Source organism: Apiotrichum porosum (genome assembly GCF_003942205.1).
Source record: "Apiotrichum porosum strain DSM 27194 chromosome Unknown scaffold_10, whole genome shotgun sequence".
Classification (NCBI taxonomy): Eukaryota; Fungi; Basidiomycota; class Tremellomycetes; order Trichosporonales; family Trichosporonaceae; genus Apiotrichum; species Apiotrichum porosum.
Window position 1 is genome coordinate 254,470 of NW_021167117.1, and position 14,543 is coordinate 269,012.

Consider the following 14,543-nt stretch of genomic DNA (forward strand, 5'->3'; position numbering starts at 1 on the left):
ATAGTGCAGTGCCGAGGTCCTCGTATCGCCAGTGCGCCAGTGCGCCAGTGCAGACGCTGCATTAAAGGCTATGTTCCAACGCAGTGTACATGGCGACTATCAACACGCTCCAGATCATCACCGTCATACATCCTTATCTACAATGGTCTACAACGTTGGCGGTATCGAAGTGGTGAGTAGTTCGCCTCCGTCGTTGGAGCCTAACAGCCAGCTCCAGAGGCCGATCCTGGCTCCAGAGACCGACAACGGTCCTCCCAAGAACAAGTTCCACTACGAGGGTCTCCAAGAGACCTCGACTGTCCTGCCCAAGGGACATCAAAAGGTCCCAGGCGCGTCTGCTGCCGCGCCTTGCGACGTCCGCTTTGACCGCGACGTCAAAGTGGCGCTCCGTGATGGCACAAGGATTCGGGTCGATATCTTCCGCCCCGCAGACCTTCCCGCCGATGCCAAGATCCCTGCAATTGTCGCCTGGAGTCCTTATGGTAACCACGGTGTTGGATTCCCCAACCTCGAGTGTACGTGCCTCTGTTGGAGCCTCATGTTTGACCCCAGAACCCGGTAACTGACCGTCGCAGACCTTCCTTACCGCGCTTGTGTCCCCGAGAGCCGCCTTGTAAGTTGCTTTGAGAACAATGGGTGAAATCATGTCACTGATACGGATGGCCGTCGTCGACAGTCTGGTTATGAGAAGTTTGAAGGTCCTTGCCCGTACGATTTTGTGCCTCGCGGTTACGCGCTCGTGAACGCCGACTCTCGCGGCACTTGGGACTCTGAGGGCGACATGGTGTTCCCTGGAACACAAGAAGGTCGCGACGGTGCCGACCTGGTCGATTGGGTTGGTGAGCAGGAGTGGTGTAACGGCAAGGTTGGCATGGCCGGAAACTCGTGGCTTGCCCGGGCCATCTGGTTTGTAAGTGCTGCAATCACAGACATCGTTCTCGGAGCAAGCTCATTCCCTTCAGACGGCAGCACAGCAGCCCAAACACCTGGCTGCCATTGCCCCGTGGGAGGGTCTCTCGGACTTCTACCGCGAAACTGTGAGTGTTCATCAGAAGCGGCTTGTTCTGACCTCAGTTCTGCCGTGGTGGCGTTCCTCACACTGCGTTCTGGGCTGCCAACGGTAACAGCTTCCGCGGTAAGTAGTGATCGCATCTTTCTCAAGACTTGACTGACTCTCCAGGTCGTTCAAAGATGGAGGATCCTTTTTCAATGCTTGACAAGTACCCAACTGTGAACGCATACTGGGAGGACAAGCGTGCAGCTCAGGAAAACATCACCGTCCCCAGTTACACCCTGGCCTCGTACTCAACCATGCTTCACGTCTACGGAAGTGTCCGCGGATTCCGTGAGATCAACTGCCAGGACAAGTGGTGAGTGGTGTTTGGGATTGTCACGCGCCCCTGAGCTCACCCAACCAAGGCTCCGCTTCCACCCTTGGCAGGAGTGGTATGATCTGTATGCCCCGGCGGGTGTCGTGGACCTTGCAAAGTTCTTTGACAGGTACCTGAAGGGCGAGGACAACGGCTGGGAGTCGACTCCTCGCGTGCGTCTCGCGCTGCTGCGCATGGGTGACCAGGATCCCATTATCGGCCAAGAGGAGGAGGACTACCCAATTCCGCGTACACAGTACATCAAATACTACCTCAACAATACCACCAAGTCGCTTGACCTCTCTCCCCCTAACGAGTCTACCTCCCTGGAATACCTTTCCACGAGCGAAGGCATTCTCGGCTACGACATTAAATTCACCGATGCTACCCAACTGGCCGGTTACCCGAAACTTGAGCTGTATATCTCGTGTGACGGCCACGACGACATGGACGTGTTTGTGCAGCTGCGTAAACTTGACAAGGACGGTAAGGAGCTCAACCAGATCAACTACCCAATGCAGGAGCTTCAAAAGTTCGGCATTCAGAAGCGCGAAGACGTGTCATGGCTCAATATTGTGCGCCACCTGGGCCCAAGCGGTGTCCTGCGTGCCAGCCATCGCGAGATCGACGAGAGCAAATCGACACACTTTGACCCCTTCCACCCACACACCCGGGAGGACAAGATCAAGCGTGGCGAGATTGTCAAGCTCGAGATTGGCATCTGGCCCATGGGTATTGCTTTCGAGGCCGGGGAGGGGCTGAGGGTGTGCATTTCAGGCCACTCGCTTGTCCTTCCAGAGTACCCTGGTCTTACCCAAGACCAGTACAATGTCGGTACGTGGAAGATCCACACTGGTGGCGAGCAGGCGTCGTTTGTCCAAGTGCCCAAGATCTAGCTGTAAATGCCTAGAGTAGAGTAGATGCAACGTTGAAAGTGGCAAAGTACATTTTGAGCCGTGCCTCTAGATATCGGACACGCGAGACCGCGGTCGTCGGTTGATCGATAGTCCCAGATCCAAGAAACACAATATGACGCCCGACACCACCGGTCTATGTGTTGTATTGTGTCTCCTCGTGCCCCGAGAAACACACTGTTGTAGCAAATGCGCCGTTTCCTCGCCCCCATCCTCTGTGACTGCCGTCCAGGACAGGTGGGTCTCGCCCGTCACGTGACCGTTGCACGGAGGATCGAGGAGAGGGCCGAGAGACCATGTCTCCCTGTCCCCATGCTCCTTCCTCGACGTGGATCCGCTCCGCTTTCTCCTTCGCCCACATGTGACTGGTATCTACACCACAAATGTCCCTCTCATCTACCTCTAGTCCTCCACAGGCGCAAGGTGTTGGGAGTTGAGACATCTGTCGCCATACAAACCACCCGGCGGGCGCTTGGGGAACAGGGCGCAAGCCAACCACCATGGCATCACGCTGGAGTCTCAGGTCCTCAAACCAACCACTCCAACTGGCGGCGCTACCGCCCCTGCTTCTACCCGCGTCACCCATCATGGTAGTGTAGACCGCACGTCGCGGTATTGTGCCATCCTCGGCGACGACCAGCCTCTCGCCACTGTTCATTCCAACTTCCGGACATTGCCGCTATCATCAGGGACTCTTCCGGCACCGGCCCCACAAACACCGGCTCACTTGTTCGAACGGACTGGGCAGCCAAGCTTCAAGTCGTTGTGCCATCTCAACAGGCATAGACAATGGTAGCACTCCAGAATGTGGTTGTCGTAGGTGGCTCGTTTGTTGGCTGGGTAAGTTAGGCCGATCTTCTGCCTGAGCTCACCATTCCAGTCAACAGCCCAAAAGCTGGCTGCGGCACTGCCGGCAACGCACCGCGTCCTGCTTGTTGAGCCGCACACCCACTTCCACCACCTCTTCGCCTTTGTAAGCCCCCCACTCCCATCCCCGCGGCATAATACCATGTGCTGACCATGGTAGCCCAGATTTGCGGTTCTTCCAGGCGCAGAGCACAAAGGATTTGTACCATACACTGGCATCTTTAGCAAACTCGAGCGACACCGCGTAATTTGCGCACGCGCAGACCAGATCGGCGACAACAACACGCTCATTCTCGACCGAACATGGGACGAAACAGGTTCCCGCGAGCTGCCCTTTGCATACCTCGTCATCGCAACAGGATGCCAACTCACGCCCCCCGGTACCGTCCCGGCTGGTGTGGACGACAAGCTTGGTGGGGTCGCCTACTTCCAGGGCCTGCAGGCAGACGTCGCTGACGCACAACGCGTGTGCATCGTCGGCGGCGGAGCGGTAGGGCTACAACTGGCATTCGACCTCAAGGAGGTGTACCCATCCAAGGACGTGACAGTTGTGCACTCGCGTGCGCAGACCATGGTCCACTTCGACCCAGCACTCCATGAGATCGTCACTGCACGCTGCGCCGAGCTGGGCATTGACCTCGTCCTCGGGTCGCGAGCCGTTGTGCCGTCTGGAGGCTTCCCGTCGGGCGTGGGTTCAGCCAACGTCGTGCTGTTGGACGGCAGGCATGTTCCCTCCGACCTCGTGATTGTCGCCACTGGCCAGACTCCCAACAATGCCCTCGCTGCCGCAATTCCTGACGCGATCAACGAGGGTAATGGTTTCCTGCGCGTCCTGCCTACACTGCAGCTGGACGCTGAGAGTTTTGAGAACGTCTACGCCGTGGGTGACATTGCCGACACAGGATCGCACAAAGCAGCTCGCCCTGGAATGGAGCAGGCCAACATCGTCGTGAAGAACATTATGGGTGCAATTGGCGGCCACCAGCCCGCTGCAAGCTTTGAGAGAGCACCAGCGGCAATCCACATGACCCTTGGGCTTGTAAGTTGACCTGTTCTGAATAGAAACGCAACTGACCGCCGTACAGAGGAAGAACGTGTTGTTCGTCAACCCACCCAAGACTGGCGGCAAGCCGCGCATCGTACACCGCGAAGAGTGGGTCATAATACTGTTCTGCAGACGCCCAGCTAATGACAGCGGCCGTGATGACATGGGAGTCGAAAGGGTGTGGAAATCGCGTGGTGTGGACGTCACCGATGCCCAAGGTTTCTACCTATAGACCTTTGCACAGCTTGCATACAACTCATCATGTACAGACCCAGGTAGTGCCACTAGCCAATCGGTGGTGAGGGCTATCGTTGTTTACAATTCACCGCTGGTCACTACCCATATTGCGGCCATTCCAGTTAACGACCGAGGTGCTTGTCACCTCGGGAGTTGCGATACTGTCAAACCCGCGGGTTTCACGTTGTGTCGGATACACTTCCTCGTCGGCGATCTCAACAACGCCTGCGTCAGTCAGCATCGGCCACCGATACTAGATGCAGCTTGCGTGTTCCCCCCGGCTCGCGACACCCCATGGGTCTCCAAGGAGGCGCCCCTCGATGGTAGAGTTCTCCGCATTCCTGCTTGCCCGCGTTAACTCCTTGGGCCTATTGTAAGCGCATCAGGCCCGCATCTACCCCGCGTAGAGGTGGGCAAAGGGTCGGAAATGCACACGCTCGAGAGCGCTTCTCCTTTCTGCGGCGAGTGCTGAGAGTGCTGACCCACCAAAGGCTCGGAGGAGTCGTGCCGCGGTATGGAGCCGAGCTCCGAGCGGCAATCCCAATCTCTCCGGAAATCTACCCCGCCTTCAGGGGGGTGGACCTGACCGTCGTGGCCGTGGCGTCGTGTGCAGGCTGGCAAACGCAGCACCTACTGGCCCCCTGCTGACGTTCTGACTCGCTGGTGAGCGCACAGCTGCCCTGCAGACGACCAGTGCCGAGCACCTGAGTGGCATGGGCCCAGTGCCAGTGATTGGTGGGGCAGGGGGACCCACACTATAGGTAGCGGAATCCACACTAGTAGGCAACGGCATCCACACTGCGTACACCAACTTCGTGTGCGAAACGGCAGGTCGGAGAGTCCGTTCAACGACGATTATTGTACACGTCTGTGCGTATAGAACATACACTAATGATACGCGCGATGGGAGTTACGTGCGTCCCAAGTCGACTGCACAAGCTGCAAAGACACAGTCCTTGACGGTCCAAAAGGTCACCCCCCACATCTGCCCGGAGTCGTCGGCGCCGGAAGTGCCCAACTGGCGGGACGGAACAATGCCCCGACTGACCAGCCTATTGCGAGCCAGGGAGATGTTGCCGACCCCGGAGACCACATGCCCGGCCACGACAATGAAGGTGAAATGGCCGCATCACCGCAGCAGAGACGACCACGAACGGGTCTCTCTGCCGGCAGGCCTCGGTCGGTCATCTGACCCACACAGCGCGTCCCGAGAGGGCGGTGGGGGGGGGGCTACTACATATACGAGCTTTTCTCATCGACGTTTGGCCTTTTATCTGCCTCCACACGTCCCTCTTCTCACTCCACTTCCACTACTCCCCCAACAGCTCAATCCACAATGCCCAAGGTCTCTGACGTCCCCAACCTCGGCAAGGCTGTCGTCGACGCGCTCCAGCGTGGTGCCCCCGACATCGACCTCAACGACCTGCCCATCCTCCAGGACATGTCCGCCGACAGGCTCACTGAGAACGTCATTGCTATCAACTCGAACACCCCCGACCAGCGCCAGAAGTTTGTTCTCGAGCAGCTTGTCAAGCACGTCCACGCGTTTGCCAAGGAGGTCAACCTCACCACTGAGGAGTGGATGTGAGTTGCACGCGCGAGGGCCACTCTTGTGTGCTCCCGCACCTGCCTCCACGATGGACAATGACGCTGACGGGTTTCCCAGGGCTGGTATCAAGTTCCTCACCGCGACCGGCCAGATGTGCACCGACATTCGCCAGGAGTTCATTCTCCTCTCGGACATCTTTGGTCTGTCGGCTCTTGTCGACACCATCAACCACCCCAAGCCCGAGGGCGCTACCGAGGCCACTGTGCTCGGCCCCTTCTTCGTCGAGGACGCCAAGACCATCCAGATTGGCGAGGCCATCGCTTCGGATGGCAAGGGCGAGCACATGCTTGTCAAGGGCCGCGTGACCGACCTCCAGGGCAAGCCCGTGGCCAGGTGTCTCATTGAGACCTGGGAGACTGTGAGTAACGACAAGAGTCAGGAATTGGCCCAAGTGAACCGCCTGGCTGACTGATAATAGGACGAGGAGGGCTACTACGACACCCAGTACGGAGAGTTCGAGATGGACTGCCGTGGCCGTCTGTACACCGACGACGACGGCAACTACTCGTTCCGCTGCGTCAAGCCCGTCCCCTACCCCATCCCCAATGACGGCCCCGTCGGCAAGCTCCTGCGCTCGATGGACCGTCACGTCTTCCGCCCCTCGCACCTGCACATGATGTTCCAGAAGGAGGGCATGGAGGAGCTCATCACCTCGCTCTACTTTGAGAACGACATCTTCCTGACCTCGGACGCTGTCTTTGGTGTCAAGAGCTCGCTCGTCACCGACCCCAAGCTCATCGAGGACGAGGCCGTGGCCAAGTCGCACGGCTTCAAGAACGGCCCTTACTGGCACCTCGACCGCGACTTTGTCCTCATCACCACCGAGGAGTCCAAGGCCCAGATCGCCAAGGAGCGTGAGGAGCGTGCCAAGGAGGTTTCCGCTTAAGCAGCTTAATAAAGTGAAAAAAATCGCAGGCAGCGAGTTGTGGAGTGTAGTGATCATATTGTACGCATATGGAGAAGTGACATACACACAAGTGACAGAGCAGACTTGGTTTGGGGCACTGTGACTGGGTGAAATGCGACCTGCGTGGTTGGTCGCCTGGTGTGGCGACGGGAACTGACGGGATCGACGGTTAAACAGAGGGCTCCTAGCCTCTTTCTTAACCATGTCAATCGCCGTTTGCAGCTGACCACTACTGGCTACTCCTGGAGTGGTTCTTGGTGTGGACAGCGGAACCATGCGACCCCGCTCGTCACCATCGCTGCCACTGTGTACAGAGGGGACCACTCCGGGCTCATCCGAGTAACCCAAAAGTGAATAACGTGGCCCGGTGTCCGGATGAGAGATTTCCTAAGTAACGGCGGCCCTTGCCCTGGCGTCCGCCTCCGCATCTCGTGGCCGTTGGCCGTTGCGATTGCGATACGGTCACGACTTGCTTCAAACCCCAACGAGGCTACAGACAGGCCACAAAAGGCAACAGAGTCGAGCTGCACGTTTTGCATGGCCACAAAAGGCAACAGAGTCGAGCTGCACGTTTTGCATGACTCATATTGAACTTGAACTACCAACTTGTTTTTACTCCACTAGCACGTGGAACCTTGTTTGGGGGGGAAGAGCCAGCGGTGGCACCCCGCGACGGCCGTGGCGATTCACGACTGGCGACCACCGGCCTTGGCCATCGGCGCGGCGGGAACAGGCTGGGCGCCAGCGCCGGCGGCACACGCGGCCTGGGGACCGCTGGACTGCTGCTGCTGCTGCTGAGCCGGAGTCTGCTTAGGGGCAGGGGGAAGGCGGGCGGCCTGAGGCTGAAGCGGGGCCTGCTGCTGCTCCTCGTCATCGCTGTCCTCGTCGTCTTGCTGCTGAGCCTGGGCCTGAGGCTGGGACTGGCGCTGCTGGCTCTGCTGCTGCGGGACCTTGGCTTGCTGGCCCTGCTGCTGCTTCGGCTGGGGCTGTGCGTCGGCTCCGGCAGCGGCGGGCTGCGAGCGAGCCTGTGGGGGTAAGCGACTGGCAAACACGGGGTACGTGGTGAAGAGGAGGAATGAAGGAGGTGACCCTCGAGAGTAGAAAGTGAACGCACCTGGCTCTGGGAAGAAGTCTGCGCGGAAGGCATGGTGGTGCAGAGGCGGTGTTGAAGGAAGAGTGTGGCTAAGGTGGTGTAGTAAAGCGGGGGACTTGTGAGGATGGGGTCGAAGCTCCTGCTCGCTGTCCGACATATATATCCAACTCGTGCGGGTATTCAATGAGGGTGAATGCCCTCACGAGCCCACATGTCGCCCCACAGCTAACGTGGGTATGCGAGTTCAAGGAGCAGATCGTTGTTCACACCACACTGTCAATCGGTCACGCCAAGTTGGGTGCCACTCCGTTACGGCAGAGTCCCGTCCTAGCAACTTTGTGGTATTGTGCAGCCATGTAGCCCTGATGGAGGGTGAAGGCGTAGAGGTGGAGTGAGAGTTGTATACGTTGTGTACACACGTTACGCACTGGATCCTGTTCTGGTCATTTTTGGGGCGGTGTGTAGACTTGTGTGTACAACCCCATTCTGACGTTTGCCCGAAAGCTGCCCAGAACCGCAGAAATCAGGCTTGTGTCTGCTGTGAGTTTGAAAGCTACCAAGCCGATTCCTCTCATCCATTTGCCTGGCGACGACTCATTTCCCTGTGTGAGTGGAAATCGCATTCAGTGCCACACAGCCGTCGCGGGTGTTTCAATAATCTGCATTTGAGGTCATGCGCACCGCACTACTTCCGCGTCTTCAGTCGGTTGCAGGGAATCGTGTTTCGGGATGAGGTGTGGGTCGAGGGACGGCGTGGGACATGATGAAGGGGTCCGTCTTGACACGATGGCTCTCACTGCTGGGAACCGGCACCCGCCATTTGGCTGCCGACGGTGCTGATGAGAGGGGGGATATAGCCCGGTGGGCGCTCGCCCGAGCCAGCGCCGCCCATCTGGCTCCCGACCTCGCCTTGGACGACCTGGGTGTTGTGTGCGTGCTCGCCACCACCAGCTCCCGCCATCTCCTGGCCCATCGGGCCATGGCCCTCGGTACCGGTGGGGTGTTGCTGTTCGTGCTCGCCCGATCCGGCGCCACCCAGCTCACTGCCGATGTCACTGCCGACCTGGCCCTGTGTCATGTCAGTGTGTGCTGAGTATGGGGAGTAGGCGAACAAGTCTCGCACGCTGTATGAGAATGCTTACTTGATTGGAAAGGAGTGACATTTTGCACGAGTTGAAGGGAACGATGTGCGTTGACGTGGAGAGTTGTGTGGTAGACAGGAACTTGAAGGGCAGGGTCGGGCTAACGGAAGGATATGTGTGGTTTGTTGCGACTTTCGGGGGAGCGTTCAAGTGACAGGTAGATAGAGTCGATGGATAGCAATGGGGTAGATGTCAACGATGAAAATGCCTCGCACGAGGTCGGGATGAGTTTCGTTTATATATCAACGACCCCGTGTTTGCTCATGATGTCATTGACGTAACCGACAGGGCCCGAATCCGAAGCTTCAGAGATCGGAGCCCAGGCTTCCAACTGTTGCGTCATGGTCACTGAATGCAAGTGATATCGCTCTCGCTTGCAATGCGGAGGCGCGGAGGCGTATGTCATGGCCAAGGACATCCGCAGTGATGGGAGTACCCAGCCAGGGCGCGGCTTGTGTTTAAATGACACTGTCAGCTGGGAGCCGTTCCGATGCTCCCGATTGTGAGAGCGCGTACTCTTTCCTGCCCTGCAAGGTGTACGGTGTACGGCGTGATGAGAGGCTGTGTAGCGACACAGTTCAGCACGAGTGTTCAAAACACACTACGTCCCGTCCCACAGTCTTCGGAACAAAGATGTTGTGTTTTCATGTTTGCCAGCAAAACACACTCCAGCGTGATTATGGTGTTTCGTCAAAGAAGCCACTGGCCATTAGCTGGCCAGCTGCCAGCTGGTAGGCTATGGCGGCATGCCCCAGCACTTCAAGTGTTCCTCGAGAGTACAGTGCCCGGCGTAGTGGGAAATTAAAGGACCACACCGGGGCTGTGTGTGTGAACGTCACAATTCGCCCAGTGATCTCTCACCCTCGACTGGGCACTGTTGAGGCATCAAGTAGATACTGTGCCAGGTCCGACAGCTGTAGGTCATTTACACAACAGTAGTGGGAGATTGTTACTGGGAAAGAGAACACGTCAGCATCCAAAAACCGATGCAGTCATCCCGAAACTCACGCACACTGCTGCACGCCCAACGCCCGGCAATATGTCGCTGGTTCCCCATGGGCCGCTTCCCCTGTTGCAGAGACCACTCCACCGGTGGGCCGGTGAAGCAGCTTCATTGTCTAGTGAGCAAGTAAACATCGAGTTGGAGGTCCACAGCAGTACAGAAGGCGGTATGTACATCAGGCGGGCCAACAACGAACGATGGATCACGTGACACCGGGATTCTCGTTCTTGCACACACATGCTTCCACGCCCCCACAGATCACAGATCACAGAACTCACGTCAGCCAATGTTCTTCCTCTGCACTTGCTTATTACAGCTTACCAGCACCGCATCCTCCCATGTCATCCATTCGACTACTCCGTTCCACTACTCACGAAAGTGTCGTCCAGGACGTCGTCGAAACCCGTCCCAAGCCCGATATCGGCTTCATCCGAGCCGAATGCCGTCCGCGGCCGGCCGGCTGACTGCGCTGGCAGTAACCGATCGTCAGTCCCGTTAAAACATCTGTGACTGTTCTCCATCTCCATCCATATCCTCTACTACTCACCCCACGGTTGAAAGAATGAGCACCGCCATGGCAGTCGTCGACTCGAAAGCAATGGTTCCAGCGACCGCAGAGGACACAGCGTTCGCCAAGCATGTTCTCGCCCGCATGCCCATGTGTGGGCACTGGTCAGAATCGGTCGTCGCAGTGGAAGCGCTGCCGCTGCCCCCTATCAACAGTCGAGGAAGCCGCGATTCGGAGGGCTGGACCGCCGTCTACGAAATCACTGTGCAGCCAGGTGAGAATACCGCAGTGCCTTCAGTGTACTGACCGGCAGACATGATCAACGGTCTCGGCGGCATCCACGGTGCGGCGTCGGCATGGCTGGTCGACATGTTCACAGGGACCAGCGTCCGGCGTCTGGCCACGCCGACATTCCAGTCTGCAGGCCCCAGTGTCACGATTGATATGACCTACTACAGCGCAGCCATTGCGTGAGTTTCCCACAGACGGACCCGGTACTGACGACCCAGTGGCCAGGTTTTGCGTGTGGAGACAACAGTGGACAGGGTGGGCGGCCAGCTGTCAATGGTGCGATGCCTCGTGAGTGATAACGCGAGCTGTTTCCGCCGATTGGTACTGATGCTGCCGGCAGATCCTGGATAAGGAGACCGGCCGCCGCATTGCCTTCGGCATGCACACCATCATGCGTAACAAGGCGGGAGAGAAGGCCAAGGCCAAGTTGTAATATTGGAGCTGATGATAGATGTGACCGGTTGCCGTGTCTCTCGGTGCTGGCCGCACTGCGCCATTGGGTCATGCCGGCCGGAGACACTTCACATTATGGTTGTGCTGACGCTCTTGACTGCTGATAAACTACCTCAACGATCCGACACCTCGTACTGGGCGTCAAAAAGGGGGAGATTCATAGGAGGACAATACGAATGTGGGGGTCGGAATGCGAGGCGATCCAGTCGGTGCAGAGCACGCTGGCAGCAATGGAGCCAAATTGTACGCACTTGACCACAGAGTTGCACTTCTGACACCATCAGCCCAACTCTTGCTTCAAAACTACATCCCAAACCAGTACAATCTCTCATACACCCCGTGGCCTGCTTCTTGCAGAGCCCCTGCAGAATTCGTCCTTGCGCTTCCTTCTTCCATGTTTACCATCACTTCTTTCGGCGGTCATTGACGATATTCACCTTTACGTGTGCCCTTGCTGTCTTAAGCATTGGTGCTGTGGTGTTCGTGCTTCTCCCTGGCGTGAAGCTCCTCGACCGGCGCGTCGACGTGGTAATTCATGACCTGGGAGGTAGTGTGAGCACGAGGGGCTTGGATCCACTTTGGGAAACTCACATCGGACAGGTCGCCGATAAACCAACTGATCAGACAGGCAGCGGCTCCAAATGGAGCGGCAATGATGAAGACATAGCGGAAGCTGTCGGCGTTGGCCTGCAGAACCGCGGCCTTGCCTGCTTCAATGATTGTCAGGGTGATGCCGGGGATGGACTGAAGGGCCGATGTGTCACCGCCCAACATGTCGCCAACGAACTGCGAGACGTATTGGGGATCCAGACCAGCCTTGATGGCGGCCGCGGCGGTGTACGCCGGGAGCTTGACGGGCATCTCGGATGAGACTGCCGCACCAAAGATGGCTGTGAAGACCGACGCCGCCACCGCGCGGCTCGAAGTGAGGACGGCGGTGGCGGTCGCAATCAGGTGGTGCGGAACCGAGAGCTGGACCGCGGCGATCAGGAGAATCAGAGGACCAGCAAAACCGATACCAGCCAATCCGCTAAAGATGATGGCATTGGTGGATTGCAACGGCTGAACAGTTGCCAGGCCAGCTTGCTCGTCAGCAACACCGCCATAACACATCGGGACTCACCAACACCGGCAGTCAAAAGGGCAAAGCCGACAATGACGGGACTGCGGACGGTACGACGCTTTGAACTCCAGAATCCATAAATGACAGTGCAGACACTGGCCGCGACCCAGTAAGGCATCTGGCGCAGACTGGAAATGAATGGGTCTGTCGTGAAGATCGTTGTCCTGAACGATTAGGGGAGGAAACTAAACGGTCACTGCCAGCGACAAACTCACAACTGGGGATAAAAGATCATCACCGAGAACAAAAGGATTCCTTCGATGAAGATGAGAACGATGCAAACGGCGAAAGTGCGCCTCTTGAACAGCTGGTGGTGGAGAATACCGGTGCTGGTACCCTTCCATTCGTAGACAGCAAAGACAACGAGGAAGACAATACCAAGCACGAGTGGAACCAAAACGCGGTAATCGCCCCAAGGCCAGGGGTTGCCGCCAAGACTGAGACCTGCCAGAAGCAGTGTGAGAGCACACGTAAGCTGTATGTGTTGTCAGTGAACGTCAGAGTCACGTATCTAGAGACTAAACTCACGAGGAACATGCCAGGGAGATCAAGGCGGCTAATCTTTTGCTTCATCGTGAGGTTGTCGAGGAACGAGTGGCGTTTCGGAGGGCGATAGCCGACCAAAAGGCAAATCACCGTGGCACCCCACATGGCCGTTTGGATCCACTGTCACGAGGGGGTCAGCAAAACCAGTGGGCCAGTACGTCTCCATGTAGACCTTACGTAGAAGTTCCTCCAGCCGTTGTGTTCCGACTTCTTGGTCAAGGCACCAGTAATCCTGGACAAGTATAAGCCAGCTGGTCGCAGCTGTCCGCACAGTGATGACTCACAGAGGCGCACACAAGGAGCCGAGACTGCCAGCGACGTTTGCAAGCGACTGGGCGACTGCATCGCGATTAGTATGTGCCTGCTCAGTCCGTGAATGTAACAAGACTGACGTGGTCTCCATTTGCGGGGCAAAATCTATAACTTGGTTAATTCGTTCCCATAGCCCCTCCTACGTAGGAAACTCACCTCGGAGGGAATGGCAAATGCCAGGGGAGCAGCTGCAAACCCAATACCGATGAGGATTTGGCTTACAATGAGGCGGTAGATGTCCTTTGCTCCCGGTGCAATGGCGGCGCCGACGAGGGAGAACAAGCAAGAGACAATCAAAATGATCTTGCGAGCCTGGAATGTGTCTGAAGCGAAAGCCTACAATCGAGTTAAAACCTGAAGTGCTCCAACGAACGGTTGGTTACCCACAATTACGGGACCTCCAACCGCCTGCACGAGGGAGAGGGCATTAGGGACCCACTGCTGCTGGGCAGTAGCGTTGAGGTCTGTACCGATGTAGCTAAGCTGTGTGAGAACCAAGATCAGCCCTCTTCTGCTCTGGCGTAAGTGAATGATGACCCACCACGGACGGCGGGCCGTTCAAGGCAAAAACTTGGACATAATTGAGGACAAACAAGGCGGCGAGTGCCACGTATGTGCGAGCATGGAGCTCGGGCTCCTGGTCGTCGTTGTCATACTCCATGTCGAGAAAGGAGGCCGGTTCAGGCGAGCTGTCGGTCGCATCACCTTCGCGATGTTCAACCTCGGGCTTGTCGTCCCGGAACTTGGCGTCGTCTGCCGTAAGGGAATGGGTGACAGCCGACATGGTTGGGAAGCGTATGGAGAGGATGGAGGGGTTGTGGCGGGCTGAAGACAGTGCCACTCTGCCCGCCCTTTGATTTATACACACACTGGACAACGGACGGGGCAGAGCCAAGGTGTGCCGCGAGCATGTGCACTCGCCCACGTCTCAACGAGTGGCTTGCGTGGCTAGGAATGACCCACTCGTCAGCTCCCTATTACGGAACTACTTCCGGTGCCCCACACGATTTCGCCGTCGGCCCCTCACGCAGAACAGTCACGAGTGACAGAATACAAGGAGCCCCGACTGTTCCCCGGAGTCGTCCTATCCAATGGCCAAATGGGACGCTCAAAGTTTGTCGCA

General features: G+C 57.4%; 7 protein-coding genes across 7 annotated transcripts; 4 read left to right on the forward strand and 3 right to left on the reverse strand.

Moving 5' to 3' along the window:
• Window positions 1-142: 142 nt before the first annotated feature.
• On the forward strand, window positions 143-2,266 carry EHS24_001224 (uncharacterized protein; the record flags this gene model as incomplete). The annotated part of the gene is made up of 8 exons (XM_028617025.1): window positions 143-172; window positions 212-515; window positions 576-613; window positions 677-910; window positions 963-1,037; window positions 1,075-1,135; window positions 1,181-1,370; window positions 1,420-2,266. The coding sequence occupies 8 exons, from the start codon at window positions 143-145 to the stop codon at window positions 2,264-2,266; spliced, it is 1,779 nt and encodes a 592-aa protein (XP_028474332.1).
• An 807-nt stretch (window positions 2,267-3,073) lies between these two features.
• Window positions 3,074-4,428, forward strand: EHS24_001225 (uncharacterized protein; the record flags this gene model as incomplete). The annotated part of the gene is made up of 5 exons (XM_028617026.1): window positions 3,074-3,124; window positions 3,165-3,257; window positions 3,312-4,190; window positions 4,237-4,304; window positions 4,347-4,428. 5 exons carry the CDS (start codon window positions 3,074-3,076, stop codon window positions 4,426-4,428), a joined length of 1,173 nt encoding a protein of 390 aa, XP_028474333.1.
• Window positions 4,429-5,769: 1,341 nt separating this feature from the next.
• Window positions 5,770-6,928, forward strand: EHS24_001226 (uncharacterized protein; the record flags this gene model as incomplete). Its single annotated transcript, XM_028617027.1, has 3 exons — window positions 5,770-6,017; window positions 6,100-6,400; window positions 6,461-6,928. The coding sequence occupies 3 exons, from the start codon at window positions 5,770-5,772 to the stop codon at window positions 6,926-6,928; spliced, it is 1,017 nt and encodes a 338-aa protein (XP_028474334.1).
• A 707-nt stretch (window positions 6,929-7,635) lies between these two features.
• EHS24_001227 (uncharacterized protein) lies at window positions 7,636-8,199 on the reverse strand (the record flags this gene model as incomplete). Its single annotated transcript, XM_028617028.1, has 1 exon — window positions 7,636-8,199. One exon carries the CDS (start codon window positions 8,197-8,199, stop codon window positions 7,636-7,638), a length of 564 nt encoding a protein of 187 aa, XP_028474335.1.
• A 636-nt stretch (window positions 8,200-8,835) lies between these two features.
• EHS24_001228 (uncharacterized protein) lies at window positions 8,836-9,205 on the reverse strand (the record flags this gene model as incomplete). Its single annotated transcript, XM_028617029.1, has 2 exons — window positions 8,836-9,111; window positions 9,185-9,205. The coding sequence occupies 2 exons, from the start codon at window positions 9,203-9,205 to the stop codon at window positions 8,836-8,838; spliced, it is 297 nt and encodes a 98-aa protein (XP_028474336.1).
• Window positions 9,206-10,761: 1,556 nt separating this feature from the next.
• Window positions 10,762-11,419, forward strand: EHS24_001229 (uncharacterized protein; the record flags this gene model as incomplete). The annotated part of the gene is made up of 4 exons (XM_028617030.1): window positions 10,762-10,969; window positions 11,009-11,165; window positions 11,205-11,274; window positions 11,327-11,419. 4 exons carry the CDS (start codon window positions 10,762-10,764, stop codon window positions 11,417-11,419), a joined length of 528 nt encoding a protein of 175 aa, XP_028474337.1.
• Window positions 11,420-11,898: 479 nt separating this feature from the next.
• Window positions 11,899-14,204, reverse strand: EHS24_001230 (uncharacterized protein; the record flags this gene model as incomplete). The annotated part of the gene is made up of 11 exons (XM_028617031.1): window positions 11,899-11,979; window positions 12,031-12,521; window positions 12,563-12,726; window positions 12,778-13,037; window positions 13,091-13,228; window positions 13,286-13,340; window positions 13,393-13,447; window positions 13,501-13,525; window positions 13,577-13,756; window positions 13,808-13,903; window positions 13,962-14,204. 11 exons carry the CDS (start codon window positions 14,202-14,204, stop codon window positions 11,899-11,901), a joined length of 1,788 nt encoding a protein of 595 aa, XP_028474338.1.
• Window positions 14,205-14,543: the final 339 nt, after the last annotated feature.